The sequence below is a fragment of the Lactuca saligna genome, chromosome 9, assembly GCF_052625555.1.
Source record: "Lactuca saligna cultivar CGN05327 chromosome 9, ASM5262555v1, whole genome shotgun sequence".
NCBI lineage: Eukaryota > Viridiplantae > Streptophyta > Magnoliopsida > Asterales > Asteraceae > Lactuca > Lactuca saligna.
Genome location: NC_136425.1, coordinates 142,424,405 through 142,443,467, shown reverse-complemented (window position 1 = coordinate 142,443,467; position 19,063 = coordinate 142,424,405). Strand labels below are relative to the sequence as shown.

Here is a 19,063-nt window from a genome sequence, read left to right as displayed (position 1 = left end):
TTTTTTTTTTTCCTTTACTAACACAAATGTTTGTTTTCTTATCCTTACTTTCATATTAGTTTGAGTAGGATCAAGAAGAAAGAAGGAAAGAAGGAAAAATGATCTCCAAAATGATAAAGGATTGAAAAAAAAAAAAAAAAAAAAAAGATTTGATTCACAATTTTGAAAGGTACTTGGGTAGGAATCAATGTTTTATTACTCAATTCGTAGTTAATAAACTTTATCCTGATATAACTTGTAAGGGTATCTTAATATGTAGTAGATGATGAAGGACTTGAAGGGGATTACGATTATGAATACTTTTTATGTTCAGATGAATATTCTATCTGTCTCATCCCCTCAAATCCAATTGGTAAAGCATAGTTGTAAAAATATTGATCTATATTGTGGCTTTGTTTAGTGGTGGGTTTTAATTTACTTTTATTTAAAGCATTTGAAACCATAAAGCACATTTCTTTAAAGCATTTGAAGTTCAAAGTTTAAAACGTGAATACATTAACTGTGGTCAACAAAGTGAAACTGAAATTGTTTAATTGTTTTAAAGTGTCCCTCAAATTGAAATTGTTTTTGTTTTGAATCCCTTGGCTAGAGTCCGTCAAAGTCAAAATATAGTATATATATATATTATTAGTATTTTAAATAATATTTATATAATGTGTATTAATAATTTATTATTTTATTAAAGCTTGGTGCAGATGCAGTTGGGTGTATATAGCTCGTTTTTTGCTGAAAACCGTTCGTTCAACTTTGACTTTTCAAAATAAAAAACGTATCGTCGGTTTTTGTATCAGTTTCAGTTGTTGTAGTTTTTATGGTTTTTAATAAGTTTAGTTTATGCTCATCCTAATTCATGGAATAATTTTAGGATTCTTTTAAGTTTTGATGGTTTTTAATAACCAAGTTGGCTATGGTACTGAGGATGTTGATGCTACTTCTCATTAAAGCTCTTAAGTATACGGGGTTTATAAATTGGATATTTATAGTTAGAATTTTGAATACCCGTAGAAATTTATATGGGGTTTATATGTGCAAATATTTGTGCTCGACCCCTTTATAAAATTGCAACGGCAAAAGAATGAAAAAATATAAAGAAAAAAAGTTAGGACGAATATTACAAATATAAATATATGAGGGCTCAAATATGTAGTTTACTCAATTTTAATTAACTGATAGGCTTAACAGTGATGGATTCAGATTTTTTTGGAGTTGTATTGCTAGAAAAAAAAAAATCTTTTTCGAAGGAATTTTCTATCACTAAACCGACGAATTTACATTAAATTCACTATTATCAGATTTTGTGGTGGATTGTCGACGGATTAGTGATGGATTTGTGACGAATTTCCAAGGGATTTGTGATGGGTTTTTTTTTTTATTTTTAAAATCACTAAATTTACAATTGAGGGGAAAATTTCAGGAGTAGCTTTGGCTACCCCGGGCTACATAGTAGCTCTGTCCCTAAGGCTTAATATAAACTATAAAAACATATTAAGTATGGTAATAAAGGTAATTTTCTTGAACTACTATGGTGATTAGCCGATCGATGTGATGTTGTAGATCGTATTGTGTTAAAGAATATCCTAAAAAAATGCACAAATTAAATGCAGTGAAATTCATAAAGATATTGTGCAAACATTTTCAGATGTAATTTTAAATATTATTATGGGAGAGCTTGGAAATGATTTTTTTGCAGTTTTAGTAGACGAGTCACGTGATGTGTCATGTAAAGAACAAATGGCATTGGTTTTGCGGTTTGTAAATAGAAAAGGTGAAGTTGTAGAAAAGTTTGTTGGCCTTAGAAATGTTAATGACACTTCAACTTTGTCACTAAAGGCTACCATTTATGATATGCTTTCAAAATTGAATTTGAGTCCTAGTAGGATTAGAGGACAAGGGTATGACATTGCTAGTAATATGAGTGGGCATTCAATGGATTGAAGATTTTGATTATGAATGAAATAAAATATGCACACTTTGTTCATTGTTTCGCTCACCAATGACAATTAGCCCTAGTGTTGCAAAGAATCACACGACGATTAATGATTTTTTATATGTGGTTTCTCGATTGTTAAATATTATTGGGTCTTCTTACAAAAGATGAGATAAGTTAAGAAAAAAACAAGCAGATAAAGTTATGGCAGTATTGACTGAAGGTATGCTTTATGTGGTTTATTTTCATTTGTTTATGCTATTTATTTGCCTAATTCATTTCTTATGTGGTTTATTTTAGGTGAGCTTCAGAGTGGTACCGGTTTAAATCAAAAAGTCAGTATTAAACGACTGTCTGATACTCGATGGGGTTCTCATTTTGCATCTTTATTAAATATCCAAACCATATATGCTTCCATTTGTGATGTACTCGAAGGCCTTGGTGAATTTGATAATAATTGTGATCGTAGAGTTGAAGCAATTTGCATCTTAAAGTGGTTCAAATCATTTGATTTTGTGTTTTGTCTATATTTTATGGTTGATATCTTGGGAGTAACGGATCATTTGAATACAATACTATAAAGAAAAGACCAAACTATCGTAAATGTTATGAATCAAGTAAGTAGCTCAAAAAAATAATTCAAGAAAGTAGAGATGTAGGATGAGACCCACTTTTAGAGAAAGTTACTTTGTTTTGTGCTAAAAACGAAGTTAAAGTCGTGGATTTAGAAGATGAATATTTTAGTGGATACAGTCGTCGTAGAGGTTCACAGGTTAGTAATGTTTGTTATTATCAACTAACACCTTGGTTTATAAATTTATTGTGTTATATCATTGGTTATTAATATATATGTGTATATATATTTTTAAGGTTAAAAACTTGCATCGATGAATTTAAGAAGGTGATTGATATACAACTTCAAAAGCTGAACAATCGCTTTAATGAAGTAAACACAAATTTACTTCTCTGTATTGCTTGTTTGTGCCCAAGTGAATCTTTCAAAGCCTTTGATTTAGAAAAAAATAATGAAAATGGTTACACTTTATCCGGAAGAGTTTCCAACAGAATATGATCTTCGAGTTCTTGAAGTGGAACTTGGAAATTACATTAAAGATGTGCGAGAAGATGAACGATTTACTGATTTGAAGAGTATTGGAGACATTGCTAAAAAGATGGTCAAAGAAAAGAAGCATATAACATTTCCTAAGATTTACGTTTTTGTGAAACTTGCATTGATCTTACCCGTAGCAACAACAAGTGTGGAACGCGCATTTTCAGCAATGAAGTTGATAAAGACCGATATACGCAACAAAATGAGTGATCAATTTTTGAGTGATAGTTTAGTAACATATGTTGAAAAAAAAATTAAAATGCATTGGTAATGACGCAATTGTGAATATGTTTCAAGATATAAGACCTCGTAAGATTCAATTATAAGAATTTTATTATAAATATTGAACGGATGCTTAAATATTTTTCTCATACAACCCAATCCGCCACTACTAGTATTTTTATACTTTCATATTTTTTTAGTATTATTTACATAAGGAATCATGTGGTTTTTTGTTCTAAATATATCACTGGTATGGTTATATAGTCTCAACGATGTAACACACTAAACTATTTGTACAAAAGAATTATTCTTCTCTAAAAACTATTTTATGTCAATGCATAGAAAAACTAGAAGCTCTTATATATTTTTATTTAATTTTGTATTTTTTCAACTTTTATTGAAGATTTCCAAAGATACAAAATGAACCACAATTTCAATTTTACAACCACGGATGAAATTTTTTAATGGACAAAATAAACTCACACGAATGTAATTAAGAACATCAACATTGATCTATTAGAAGTGGAAGATTATTTAGTGTTCGAATAAAAAATTAAAGACGATCATAATTCTAAAAATATTATGGCCTATATGAAAAAGAAAACTTTACTTTTTACAAAATTCTTTTACAAAAATTTTGTTTATTTTTTTACTTAGCAAACAATAAATAAAAATGCAACAGTTATTTTTTCCAAAAAAATACAACCTAAAATTTTCAAGTTATATATTTATTTATTTATCTTTTGTCTAGAAGATGTCTTTGTCATTTTAGAAAAGAAGATGCACAGACGTATTCGAGTAGCTTTTCCAAAAAAACAATCACAACCTCACTTCTGTTAATCGACAGTGAACCAAATGAATCATAAATAAAATTCATCTGCATAAAAACAAATTACTTAACTTCTTAATAACAAAAATTGAAATTCTAAGGTTAATAATTGTTTTAAGGTCTAATTTTAATGAGTGAAAAAAAAAAGATACGAATTAAGAATAATTTTTGAAATCCATCAAAGAAGGTATTTCTTTCTTTGCATTTTGAAATTTTTTATCGAATCCAATTCCATGCAACTTTAAAACCAAACGCAATAACAAAATTAAACCTAAAATAACTCACGATTCTTAATTTTCACAAAAGCAATCAATACGATTTTAACTCTTTTTTTTTTTTTTTTTTTTTAAATAGAAAATAACTCAAAAGTGTATTCAATCAGATGAATGCAGTACGTCCTCCCCTTCGACTATGCCTATCATATGCAATGTTGATTTTATCAACCACATCATTCATTGTGCTGCAACAAACATATAAAACATATAATAATCATAATAATAATAATAATAATAATAATAATAATGTCAATTTAATATATAATAATAATACTTTTAATGCAAATTAACTAAAAGCTTAAACAAGCATCATACCTTGAGCAATCCGTGAACATTGCCAGATAACTAATCAATAATGTGTCATTATATTCCTACAAAACAATGTACAAATAAGTAATTCCTTAAAACATATATTCAATTTCAATGTAAATTAACTAAAAAGAGTTAAGAATTTTTACCATTAAGAAATCATCCTGAAATTTCTCAGATTCAATAGCTGGTAATCTCCTCAAGAGACTAGAGACTTGTCTTAGCAAAGAATTCTCATATGGGATTTCACCTGTGCATTTGAATAAAGATTAAAAAGATTCTCTAACTCTTCCTTTTTATGTGAATTCATGATTTAGGACAAATGGACAATATTACCCTTTTGCATAGCAATGAGATAATGATGAAGCACACGGATTCTGCTATTCAGCATCTTTATAGCACTATGAATACCAGTCAAGTGAGCAGCCACTACACAAAATGATCAAAAAGTTTTCATAAAACATGGAAACATATTCACAATCATGAAAGGGTAAAAATGTCCAAACTCCAGACTCACATTGGGTAGCAGCTGAACCTCCATCAGATGGTTTGAGGTGAGCTACATGGTCAACAGATATCCTTTCAGCTTCTACTGTCTGGAGCAGTAACAAATGTTAGGGGTATAATCGTAAATAATTAAAATTAATAAAACAAGGGTTTACATTTAATTTACCTCTATAGTGTAGCTGGAGCGTACAAAAATAAGCTGTGGAATCCCATCAATCACATGCAACTCTTCAGGAGTAGTGATTATGATTATGATTATCAAAAGAAATTATGTATCAATGATCAATAATTACACAAAAGAAGAAGATTTATAAAGCATTAATGTTGGGTTGCATACCACTTTCATAGATATTTACTGGAAGATCCTTTTGAGCATGATTGATCAAAGGGTTCAAAAGAACATACACAGGGCTTTCGTTGATATCCATCAACTGTAACAAGATGATCACCATTATCATGTTAAAGAAGAGTTTATTGAACAAAACCATAAGCCAATTTCACAAACTAAAGATACTTTCAACCAATTTGTGTTACAGAATACAATCTGCAACTCGGATAATAACTAATACTGTGTAAAATCAACTTTAAGAGAAAGAACTTACACAAAGTTATTTAGTTTTGTAGGGAAAATAGGGAAACAGAACTAATGAATAGATTAAGCTTTTTAATAATGAATTCACTCCCAGAGTGTTTTGTTAAACATCGTCCTCATAAGGAAAGATCATTGAACAGTTTGATGATTAACCCTTTAAGCATATACAAATGTATCAAACGTCATACTGTTTCACAAGTTTAGATTAAAAAAACAGTGCTCACAGCTTTGTGTATGTGCATATCTGATTCTTCTGCATCGGCGCCTGTAGAATACCATCCAAGGATGTAGAAGTTGGGAAATACTTTCTTATCTGTTCCACACACAAAACCAGATGTTGATTAATGTACAAGAAACCAATAACATGGACTGCCTTATGCATAACAAAAAACCCTAAGATAAACTAAAGTGTCGGAGAAACCCTAGAAATCGATTGTCTGTGGAAGAAAAAATGTGTAAGTCTGTGAATATGCGTAGAAAGTTAGAGGTGAAAACTCACAGAGTTCCTGTTTTTTCTCTAGGAAGGTACGGTCGAGGGAATGGTTGGATGGATCGTAGAGAAGTTCAAAGCTGTTGAAGATCTCGACGGTTCGTCCCCGTTGAACTCCAATGACACAACCAAACACCCGAGGTGAAGAAAGGGCCGGAGAACTGGAAGAGGCGGAGGTAGCGTCACCACCATTGGCGGTGGGTGGTTGCGATTGGGACTTGACTCGTGTGTGGTGATCGGATATGTTGACGATCACCAGTGGATGAAGCTTGAAGGTTAGTCCGCTACTCGATGATGCCATTTGAATTTGATTTGCTGTTGTTGAATCTCTGAGGGCCGCCAGAGCCCTAATTTATTTTCTCCGATTGAAGTTTTGATTTCGCCGAAGAACGAAAGAGCGGTTTTGCCGTCGATTGGGTTTAAAGGTTTTCACGACTAAACGGGGGTGTTTCAACTTTCAACTTTCAACCTTCAACCCATCTTCTATATTTTTTTTTTCTTTAGAAAATGACTACAAAGTCTAGAATAGGTCATTTCGGACTTGAATTTCGTAAACGATAATGAGGTATACGATCCAACCCGGTATTGTGGTATTCCCTATAAATATCATTTCGAAGTCAGTAATATCATACTGCATTCCAGACACAATTTTGAACTCTGTAATTTCGGACTACCAATCCAATGCAGATGTCTTCTTCTAGCGATGAAGAGTATCATTTTTCATGTAAGTTTCATATGTCTTTATAATTATGTCTTTAATTTAGAATATATGTTAAAACCTAGATAATTTATGTATTTAAATAGGTGTTACTTGATTTTTCTGTGATTTTTAATGGTTTAAAGACAATTATAAGATTACATTTGGTTATATATGTAAGATAGATCAACAACTCTTATAAATACCCTAATTTCACTTGTTTGTAACGAATCCAAAATGTATATAACACGTTTAGAACATGTATAATGTGTCCAAAATACAAAGAATGGTTCTGAAATATGGATCCATAATGTTTTTATCCAGAATCCTAGTCCAAAACTGTGTTCTGGAATGTGTTGATAAGGAATATGATATCCCAGAATGTCCTCTGGAACATACATACAAATGCCTAATTAATGGTTCTTTTAATTGTAGCATGATTGAACATATGAAGCGATTGTGACTACAACATGTATGCTTGAACTTGGGCGGGAAATCATGACTTGTTTACGAAACAAACTAGTTTGTGCGGCTATATTTAGGGCATCATGTTTTAGTGATTATGTTAACATGTTGATGGGTGTTGAATATCACCATTTACTCTGTGAATTTCTTATATGCAATGAGTATACTATTCTACCTTTAGTTGACCTACAGGAGCTTCTATTTTCGGTACACGACTATCAGGTTTGCTTCGACAAGAAATCATTTTGCTTGATTTCGGCTTGCGTGTCGAGGACTATTTCCCCCAATTATAATCCTACCCAGTTTAAACAATGTGTATGTCCATTTGCGTCACCTTTACGTTCGGTGAGAATGGTTGACCTTATACATGTGTTTTGTCACACCCCCAAACCAAGGATGGCGGAAACGTCCGGGGGTGGAGGACTTCATGTATAGTATCATAACCACAATTTCAATAGTAATTTAAGCAAACACAACCAACATATATATAATTGAAAAAGTTACATCACTTGTATGAATTACATGTTTCAAAATCAATTACAATATGTTGACAAAATATGAAAAGTTTGACGTCTTAACGTCCCAACCTCAAAAGCACTTGATTATCTGTTTAGTGTTTCCCTGAGAATACGAGTTGTTTGAAAAGTGTCAACACAAAGGTTGGTGAGTTCATAAGCTTTTATTAATAAACTTAGTAGAAGTCTATCACATGTAAATGTCGCGTTTGTGTCAGAAAAATCCGATATTTTCCTTGAAATCCGAAAAATGTAGCCTTATAACCAAAGACTAAAATGTATAAGAAATCATCATTTCTTAGTAGAAATGTCGTGAGTTTAAAATGATATGGAAAGTAAATTTCTTTATCAACCTAAAACCTACTTCGGTTTTATGAAACCCCGTAAACTTTATGAATTGTTATCTCCCTAGGTGAGTCGCTATAATCATACTGTGACTATGTGAACCTGCCACAACGTTTCTCAGGCGTCGCGAAAATGAAATGACATTTGTCACCTGTAGACCTGCAGGTCCCACTGTAGCTAGCAGCAAGGTGTGGGGTGTCAAACCCAATATAGATCTATATACAAGCATCACGTTCTCCCTCAAGGAGATTTTGATTATAACTACCAGGAATTATATCTCGCACTCGGACGTACGGGGAGAGAGAGTCTCACAACATAGGTTAACAAGTTTACGTGAAATGTGTGTGGATATAAATCTTTCTTGTATAAATATACCCTTTTTGTACGAGTGTGTTGAGTGATGTATCATAAACTATACCTATTATAGTTTATCTAAAATGTATATAATATGTATGAATTCTTTTTATGGAAATGTATTAGCGTTGTGAATTTATCCAACTATACTTTTTATAGTTACATAATACGTGTTCTAAATGAATGAATAATATTTAATATGAATAACTTAGTTTCAGTTCACAATGATAAACTAACAAGGAAACACATTCAAATATTAGAACTTATGATTATACACTTTGCTCAACATATTACAAAGTGTTATGATATTTACATGCTGTTGGCTAACTTTAGCAATTCTTCCCAGTTTTGTAAAAATCATAGAAAAATCATACGAAGTCGAAAACTAGATCCGTAAATTTTGAGAGTTCACAAAATGTGTCTAGTTTACTCATAATTTTTATCACGATTTTTAATGACCTCCAACTTGGGTGAAAATGTCCATAATCACAGACTGGTCCGGATTGTTGTTTGAAATGATAGGCAGTTTTGTAAAAATCACCATAAATCGTAGAAAAATCGTATGGAGATGTTCAAGTAGTCATTTTAAAGCTACAAACTTGATATTTGCACCTTGTACAGTTTTGAAAACAAAAATGTTTAAGATGCCCAAAACAGTCCGTGAATGGAGTTGAACTTTTCTGATGAAGGCTGTTAGAAAATTTTAATTATGTTCTTAGTGTTTTAACTTGTATTCCCCCCCTGAAAACTTGAGAAAACATGAAAATGTAGGGGTATGAACTCACATTGAGTGATTTCAGTAGGTAAGTGTTGAAGAAGAGAAGTGTTCAACCCAAGAACACTTGAAGAATCACTTGAAGATTCGAAGCTCTAACGCTAATATGATGGAGTTTGTGTAAGATATTCATGATTTGAGTAGAATGAAGTGAAATAATCATAAGGAGGATGAATTATACTTACTAAGAGTGGAAGAACACGTGAAGATCAGCCTTGAATCTCGAGTTTGGAGTGGGAAAAGTTTGAGAGAAAGTGGTGTTTGATACTTAGTGAAATGAGGGCAAATGAGAGAAAATGAGGAGAGAGGATGTTTGTTCCAGCTCCAAAAACGTGGGAATGAGTGTAAATTGAGTGGAAATGCCATTGATGTGACCTAGGTAAGGTGGGGAGGTGTGGTTAGTCAAAGAGTGGGTGTGGGGTGGTTGCTTGTGACATTGGATAAGGCAAAGTCAACACTCCACCTTTAATAATTCACCCATTTGATTTTTATTATTTAAATAATGATTTTCATCAAAATATGTTTAAATTATGAATATTTAGAGTTTATTATGTTAAAATATAATTTCTGGAGAAAATCCCGCTTTAAAATCATGAAAAACGGGCTTAAAATGTTAAAAATATCAAAAATGGGCTAAAAGTGGCAAATATGCGAATTCTGGCCGAGGCTCGGCCTTCTGGTGCTGAACCGAGAGAGAGAGAGGCAGAAACCGAGAGGGAGGAAGAGATAAGGAAGGAACCAAGAGGGAGAGGGAGAGAACAGAGGGAAACGAAAGGGGCGAGTCAGACGCGAGAAGCGATGAGCGAGGGTTCGGTCCGAAGAGTCAGTAGCGAGGGTGGGGTTCGGTTCGGGAATAGGAGGCGAGAATGTCAGAACCGAACGTACTGTAGTGAACAGTAGTGAACAGTACCTTCGGTTTGGTTGGTGAACAGTACCTTCGGTTCGGTTCCTCTTGAGCAGGGTTCGGTTTCGGTTAGTGGTGAACAGTGCCTTCGGTTCGGTTCCTCTTGAGCAGGGTTCGGTTTCGGTTAGTGGTGAACAGTACCTTTGGGTTCGGCTCAGGAGGGTTCGGTTCGGCTCAGGAGGGTTCGGTTCGGCATCAGGAGGGTTCGGTTCGGCTCCTCTTGCTCTCAGTCCCTAAGAGGACCTTCGGGTCCTAAGAAGCTTCTCTCTTGGTTTCGGTTCCTAATGTCTATTTTTCTCGTTTTTACCCCGTTTTAAGCTGTTTTTGACACGGTTAAGCGTCGGAATGACCCGAATGATTCTAAAAAAGTGACGGAAACTATTTGAGAGAGATTCGGGAGAGATTTCGCATACTTGGAGAGATTTGGGAGAGATTTGACATTCTTGGAGAGATTTCTCATACAAAGAGATATTTGCGAGAGTTTTCACATACTTAGAGGGATTTGGGAGAGATTTGACATTCTTGGAGAGATTTCTAATACAGAGATATTTGAGAGAGATTTCGCATACTTAGAGAGATTTGGGAGAGATTTGACATTCTTGGAGAGATTTCTCATACAAAGAGATATTTGCGAGAGTTTTCACATACTTAGAGGGATTTGGGAGAGATTTGAAATTCTTGGAGAGATTTCTAATACAGAGAGATATTTGAGAGAGATTTCGCATACTTGGAGAGATTTGGGAGAGGTTTGACATAGAGAGAGATAGTGTGGAAACGATTGAGAGAGGTTTCATGTGGGATAGTTGTGAGTGTTCGGCATCGAAATGTATGGTTCGTGAACCCTGTTAAGCCTTGTTTAAGGATCTTACACACTCCCGATGAGTATGCAACATTGTTTTATCGTTCTAGTTCATTGATTAGAACTAGGGTTTAGGAAATTTTTAACACAAGACTTTTCTCAAGTGATGTTTTCCCATTAATATAGCAAGTTATACAGTATGAACATAACACAAACCCTAATACACAAGGTTTAATCGAGTTGACCGGTCTTGACTTGATGATTTGACTTGACTCAAGATTGACGATTGTCACATCATCCCCCCGTTAGAGGGAATTTCGTCCCGAAATTTAAATTCGGCTGGGAACTTCAAGGGTTTGGGAAAAGATGTGGATACTTTTGCTTCATTTGATCTTCACGTTCCCAGGTAAACTCAGGCCCTCGTTTTGCGTTCCATCGAACCTTCACTATGGGAATGCGACTTTGTTTTGTTCTCTTGATCTCTCGATCCATGATCTCGACGGGTTCCTCCACAAAGTGGAGATTTTCATTAACTTCGATTTCTTCGAGTGGTATTACGAGTGTCTCGTCAGACAGACACTTCTTTAAGTTGGATACGTGGAAGGTAGGGTGCACATTACTAAGTTCTTGTGGTAGTCGGAGTTTGTACGCCACAGGACCAATCCTAGCAAGGATTTCGAACGGACCGATGTACCTTGGGTTTAGTTTCCCCCGTTTACCGAAACGTATCATCCCCTTCCAGGGGGAAACTTTAAGTAGTACCCGGTCTCCGACCTGGAATTCTAAAGGTTTGCGTCGTTTATCCGCGTAACTCTTTTGTCGATCACGAGACGCTTTTAGTCTTTCCCGAATTTGAATGATCTTTTCTATGGTTTCCCTTATGATTTCAGGCCCAGTGAGGGTGCTATCAGGGACTTGTCCTCTGGCTAGCTGAGTATCTCCAACCTCGGCCCAACACAGTGGTGATCTACACTTACGACCGTAGAGAGCTTCGAATGGAGCGACTCCAATGCTAGTGTGATAACTGTTATTATAAGAGAATTCGATAAGCGGTAGATGGGTATCCCATGCCTTACCAAAATCTATCACACAGGCTCTCAGCATGTCTTCCAACGTCTAGATGGTTCTCTCGTTTTGTCCGTCAGTTTGTGGATGGTAGGCCGTACTCATGTCTAGCCTAGTTCCCAGAGACTTCTGTAAGGACTGCCAGAAACGCGAGGTGAATCTACTATCTCGATTAGAGATAATGGATGTTGGTACACCATGTAGTCGCACGATCTCTTTAATGTACGTCCTGGTTAACTTTTCCATCTTGTCTGTTTCCTTTATTGGCAGGAAGTGCGCGGACTTGGTCAATCTGTCCACAACCACCCATATGGTATCCATCCCACCTGACGTCTTAGGCAGTTTGGTTATGAAGTCCATGGTTATTCGCTCCCACTTCCACTCGGGTATATCCGGTTGTTGAAGTAGTCCTGATGGCTTCTGATATTCCACCTTGACCTTGGCACAAGTGAGGCACTTGCTCACATAAGTAGCAATTTCAGCCTTCATGTTTGGCCACCAGAATAACCTTTTGAGGTCTAGATACATCTTATCTGACCCAGGGTGAATGGAGTATCGAGTCTTGTGGGCCTCGTTCATTACAACATCTCGGTACCCACCGAACTTCGGTGTCCAGATTCAATTCATGAGATAACGAGTTCCATCCCCTTTGACTTCCAAGTTCTTATCCATCCCCCTTAGTGCTTCGCTTGCCACGTTTTCTGGTTTCAAGGCTTCTAATTGGGCATCCTTGATCTGGGTGGCTAGTTGGGAGTGGATGGTCATGGCTAGGGATTTTACTCGGCGACCCGAGTATTCTTTCCTGCTTAAGGCATCGGCTACTACATTGGCCTTGCCTGGGTGGTAACGAATTTCACATTCGTAGTCATTCAGTAATTCCACCCATCTTCTTTGGCGCATGTTAAGTTCTTTCTGATTGAGAATGTGCTGAAGACTTTTGTGATCAGTGAAGATGGTGCACTTGGTGCCGTAGAGATAGTGCCTCCAGATCTTCAGGGCGAACACCACCGCTCCCAGTTCAAGGTCGTGGGTTGTGTAATTAACTTCATGTGTCTTCAGCTACCTTGATGCATAAGCGATGACTTTTCTTCTTTGCATGAGCACACAGCCGAGGCCTTGATTCGAAGCATCGCAATACACCACAAAATCATCGGTTCCTTCTGGAAGAGACAAGACCGGTGCGCTGCATAGGGCTTGCTTTAGTGTCTGGAAGGCGGATTCCTGTTTATCTTCCCATTCGAACACCACACCTTTCTGAGTCAAGGTGGTGAGAGGCTTAGCGATCTTGGAGAAATTTTGTATGAATCTTCGATAGTAGCCTGCGAGTCCCAAAAACTGTCGGATTTTTGTTGGCGTTGCAGGTGTTGACCAATCTTCGATTGCTTTGATCTTTGAGGGGTCCACATGTATTCCTTCTTTGCTTACTACGTGGCCAAGGAATCCTACTTCACGGAGCCAAAATTCACACTTTGAGAATTTGGCGTAAAGCTTCTCGGTTCTTAAAGTCTCCAGAACTAGTCGTAGGTGTTGTCTGTGCTCTTCTTCGCTCCTCGAATAGACCAAGATATCATCGATGAATACGATGACAAATTTATCCAAAAAGGGTCGACACACTCGATTCATCAAATCCATGAACACCGCAGGTGCGTTAGTTAACCCGAATGGCATTACTACAAACTCATAGTGCCCATAACGAGTTCTGAATGCCGTCTTGGGGATATCCTCTTCCTGAACTCGTAGTTGATGGTAACCCGACCTCAGGTCGATTTTTGAAACGTAGCTGGCTCCTTGGAGCTGGTCAAAGAGGTTATCTATTCGGGGTAGGGGATAACGGTTCTTGATAGTGAGTTTGTTTAGTTCTCGATAGTCTATGCACATGCGAAAAGACCCATCCTTCTTCTTTACAAATAAGACTGGTGCTCCCCAGGGCGAGAAGCTTGGCCTGATGAACCCTTTGCTCAATAGTTCATTCAGCTGGCTGGATAGTTCTTGCATTTCTGCCGGTGCTAAGCGATATGGAGCCCTGGCGACGGGGGTAGCTCCTGGGATTAAGTCGATCCGAAATTCGACTTGTCGTGTGAGTGGTACACCAGGCAGATCGTCTGGGAAAACATCAGGGAAGTTGCATACTTCTGGAATTTCTTTGATGTCCTTCACCTCCTGTTTCTTGTCTACGATGTGGGCTAAGAAAGCATGGTATTGCTTTCGGAGGTACTTTTGGGTTTTAACACAAGAGATGATTTGTAGGTTCGCACTAGGTTTATTGCCATAAACGGTGAGAACGTTGCCATTCGGCAGATTGAGGCGGACGGCCCTTTCGTAACATAGAATGTCGGCACGATGAAGACTTAACCAATCCATACCAATGATTATATCGAAGCTTTTTATGGTGACCGGCATAAGGTCAATTTTGAACAAATGGTTGTCTAGAGTGAGAGTACACCCTATGTAAATATCACTAGCGCGCTCAACCTTTCCATTTGCCATTTCTACAATGTAAGAATCTTCTAGTGGTTGAGAATTTTGCTTAAGTATATGTTTGAATTGGTGACTTATGAAACTTCTTTCTACCCCACTATCGAAAAGTACGCATGTATAAGAGTTATTGAGGAGGAACGTACCAGTAACCACAGAGGGATCCTTGACTGCTTCTCCCTGCCCTAAAGTTAGGACTCTCCCTATACCCCCAGCATTAGGGGCTCGTGCCTTGGGGCAGTTCCTCCTGAAGTGTCCCGTTTCACCACATCCATAGCAGGTTTGGCTTGCTCCAGTGTTGGCGGTCGTAGTGACCTGTGCGGCGGGTTGGGTAGTCGCTCTACAGAATCGTGCGGTGTGCCCCTTCTTGTTTCAGTTATTGCAGTGCAACTCTCGACAAGCACCGTTATGGTGGTAGTTACACTTGTTGCACTTGGGAAGAGTTCCCGTATACTGTTTCGGCGGCGCTGGAGCGACAGCAGTAGTGGCGGCACGAACAGCAACAATTTGTTGCTTTTTGGCGGGGTCCTGAATTGGTTGTTTCTTTTTATTGCCCCAGAACCTCCTTTTGTTGTTCCCTCCTTTTGTTCGGTCGGTGGTGGTTATCACGGTACCACGACTAGCCCTGTGATCTATGAGTTGTTGTGCCAATTCCTTGGCACTCTCAAAGGTAGTGGGTTTCGAGGCCAATACACTATCTTGAATCTGGGATGACAGCCCCCAGAGATATCGTTCCACCTTCTTCTCTTCTGGAGTGACCATTGTTGGGCAGAGGAGTGCTAAGTCATTAAAACGGGCAGTATAAGTTTCAAGATCAGTGCCTGTCATTCTGAGGTTCCAAAGTTCTTCTTCAAGTTTTTGTATTTCGCCCCTCGGGCAGTATTCCTTTAACATTAGGGCTTTCAAATCCTCCCAGCTGATTGCGTTAGCTACTGCAGGAGTAAGTGACTTAACTCGGCCATTCCACCAAGTAAGTGCTTTTCCAGTGAAAGTGAATGCCGCATACTTGACCTTGCTCGCTTCGGGACAAGCGCAGATTTCAAAAACTGCCTCGGTCCTTTCGAACCATTGCACCAGTGTGATAACGCCCCCGCTTCCATTGAAAGGGTCGGGTTTTCCATTCGTGAAGTCTTTGTAAGAGCACTCCCTCGTACGCCCCGTGCTGTCCCCATGAATGGAATTGGTAGCTCCGGATCGAGAACCGCCAGAACCATTGGTCCCCATTTGCGACATTGCTGCCGCCATGGCTGCCGTTACTGCAGCCTGGAACATTGCAGGATCAAACTGCGGAGGTGGTGGTGGAGGCGGCACTGGGTTGTTGGAAGGCCTTGGTCTTTTCCTTGGTGGCATGGTTCTGTCATAAAAAAAATGACTAGTCGGTAAGACTTCAATAGTGATAACGAGTCGAGTGTTACTGGTTTCATCCCTCTTGTATTTTATCATAACTTTATTATTCGTAAACTGTTTGTGTGATCAGGTTATGATGTATAGTGCCAAACATTCAATAAATAAAACACATGCCAAATTTCATTGATAACTTTTAGTACATAACGTTTAGAGGGAAAAGTTTGACCTCATAAGGGTCTACATTACATCGTTACAAAAGGTAGTTTTTGGCATTACAAAAGCCCTTTGAATAGTGTAATCACATAATCGCAGGGTCGCCCTACATACAAGGAGTAGCACCAACACGTACTCATAAAATTCTACTACCAAGACGGGAGAATAGCAACGAGTTCTAATCACTGCGACCCTTCTTTGACGGAGGCTGCGATGATGTCGATGCGCCCTGCAGTTCCGCCAATTTGCGTTCGGCTGCAACCATTCTCTCTTCGAGTGCCATGTATCTTTCCCGATACTCTCTTGTTTCTGCTTGAGCCGCGAGAAGGTCTTGGATGAGTTGGTCTCTGTGGCGGGAGTCTCGTTCCAGGTCTCTGGTGCGATCAGTAGTAGACTGTACGATGGCACTTAACTCCCGGACCTGATCGGTCGTCGTCCTACCACGATCATCCATTCTTGCTATTCGTTGTATCGTGACGGGGAGTGCTCTGTCAGCCGGTCCACCATGAGTGAGATCATAGTAACCTCGTTGGTAGCCATATGGTGACCGCTGATGTTGTTGTCGGCTCCATCTTTCGATCGTTGTTACCCAAGGGGGTTCAGGTCCGTTGTATCCAAAACGGTGCGCGGGTACCCTCGTGATGTAGGGAGGGTTGAATACTTCTGGTGGTTCTTCCGCTTCGTTCCCCATCATGACTATCTCATCACCTTCCTCTTCTTCCTCCTCGTCTTCGTTTTCTTCTTGGTCGTCTTCCTCTTCTTCTTCATTTTCTTCTTAGTCGTCTTCCTCTTCTTCTTCTTGTTCGTCTTCCTCCTCGGGCTCCTCCTCGGGATCCTCTTCGGGATCCTCTTCGGGATCCTCCTCGGGATCCTCTTCGGGATCCTCCTCAGGCTCATCATCGATCCATCCCGCATTTCCCTGATTGGGAAAATAGGGGTCCCCGGGTATGTGAAATCCTGCCATGTCGTCTGCACGAGAAATGGGGTTAAGAAGCACATATCGGAAAATAATAATCGGGCACTATAGAAACGTACAAATACTCCTATAGTATTTTTAAATGTTTATATTTGGTTCTTAGCGTGTTCTTTATGGAGTGTAATTAGGTTTTCAGATTTGTTGCTCATTACGGCTATTCCTTAGTGTGCGTAAGTTACTTCTTGGACGGATATAGTTGATCAGACTATATCCCTCCCAGAACTGATTACACATGCTAAGGCGTATTAATAATGTTCGACTCCTCCTCTTTCAATTTATGTTCTCCTAAGATATGACACCATACTAGTATAGAATGCATGTAAGTATACTTTAAAACAAGAAATTATTTGTTTTCTAAAAGTACAACTCGTTAAATCACTTTAAGAATCAGAGACTTTTAGTCCCAAATGTGTTTATAGTTTGTATATCTTATGTGGTTTGACATACTTAATTCACTATAAACCGTGCTCTGATACCAATCTGTCACACCCCCAAACCAAGGATGGCGGAAACGTCCGGGGGTGGAGGACTTCATGTATAGTATCATAACCACAATTTCAATAGTAATTTAAGCAAACACAACCAACATATATATAATTGAAAAAGTTACATCACTTGTATGAATTACATGTTTCAAAATCAATTACAATATGTTGACAAAATATGAAAAGTTTGACGTCTTAACGTCCCAACCTCAAAAGCACTTGATTATCTGTTTAGTGTTTCCCTGAGAATACGAGTTGTTTGAAAAGTGTCAACACAAAGGTTGGTGAGTTCATAAGCTTTTATTAATAAACTTAGTAGAAGTCTATCACATGTAAATGTCGCGTTTGTGTCAGAAAAATCCGATATTTTCCTTGAAATCCGAAAAATGTAGCCTTATAACCAAAGACTAAAATGTATAAGAAATCATCATTTCTTAGTAGAAATGTCGTGAGTTTAAAATGATATGGAAAGTAAATTTCTTTATCAACCTAAAACCTACTTCGGTTTTATGAAACCCCGTAAACTTTATGAATTGTTATCTCCCTAGGTGAGTCGCTATAATCATACTGTGACTATGTGAACCTGCCACAACGTTTCTCAGGCGTCGCGAAAATGAAATGACATTTGTCACCTGTAGACCTGCAGGTCCCACTGTAGCTAGCAGCAAGGTGTGGGGTGTCAAACCCAATATAGATCTATATACAAGCATCACGTTCTCCCTCAAGGAGATTTTGATTATAACTACCAGGAATTATATCTCGCACTCGGACGTACGGGGAGAGAGAGTCTCACAACATAGGTTAACAAGTTTACGTGAAATGTGTGTGGATATAAATCTTTCTTGTATAAATATACCCTTTTTGTACGAGTGTGTTGAGTGATGTATCATAAACTATACCTATTATAGTTTATCTAAAATGTATATAATATGTATGAATTCTTTTTATGGAAATGTATTAGCGTTGTGAATTTATCCAACTATACTTTTTATAGTTACATAATACGTGTTCTAAATGAATGAATAATATTTAATATGAATAACTTAGTTTCAGTTCACAATGATAAACTAACAAGGAAACACATTCAAATATTAGAACTTATGATTATACACTTTGCTCAACATATTACAAAGTGTTATGATATTTACATGCTGTTGGCTAACTTTAGCAATTCTGCCCAGTTTTGTAAAAATCATAGAAAAATCATACAAAGTCGAAAACTAGATCCGTAAATTTTGAGAGTTCACAAAATGTGTCTAGTTTACTCATAATTTTTATCACGATTTTTAATGACCTCCAACTTGGGTGAAAATGTCCATAATCACAGACTGGTCCGGATTGTTGTTTGAAATGATAGGCAGTTTTGTAAAAATCACCATAAATCGT

The 19,063-nt window shown here is 37.5% G+C and overlaps 2 protein-coding genes across 2 annotated transcripts; one reads left to right on the top strand and one right to left on the bottom strand.

Annotated features, from left to right (window-relative positions):
- The first annotated feature begins 2,958 nt into the window (after nucleotides 1-2,958).
- LOC145016765 (uncharacterized) lies at nucleotides 2,959-3,309 on the top strand. Its single transcript, XM_078974984.1, has one exon. The coding sequence runs from the start codon at nucleotides 2,959-2,961 to the stop codon at nucleotides 3,307-3,309; it is 351 nt and encodes a 116-aa protein (XP_078831110.1).
- A 945-nt stretch (nucleotides 3,310-4,254) lies between these two features.
- LOC145018406 (COP9 signalosome complex subunit 6a-like) lies at nucleotides 4,255-6,706 on the bottom strand. The gene is made up of 9 exons (XM_078976295.1): nucleotides 6,272-6,706; nucleotides 5,997-6,085; nucleotides 5,518-5,611; nucleotides 5,347-5,408; nucleotides 5,191-5,269; nucleotides 5,010-5,102; nucleotides 4,823-4,923; nucleotides 4,680-4,735; nucleotides 4,255-4,549 (listed from the first exon to the last, which is right to left on the bottom strand). Exons 1-9 carry the CDS (start codon nucleotides 6,561-6,563, stop codon nucleotides 4,468-4,470), a joined length of 948 nt encoding a protein of 315 aa, XP_078832421.1. The 5' UTR covers nucleotides 6,564-6,706; the 3' UTR covers nucleotides 4,255-4,467.
- Nucleotides 6,707-19,063: the final 12,357 nt, after the last annotated feature.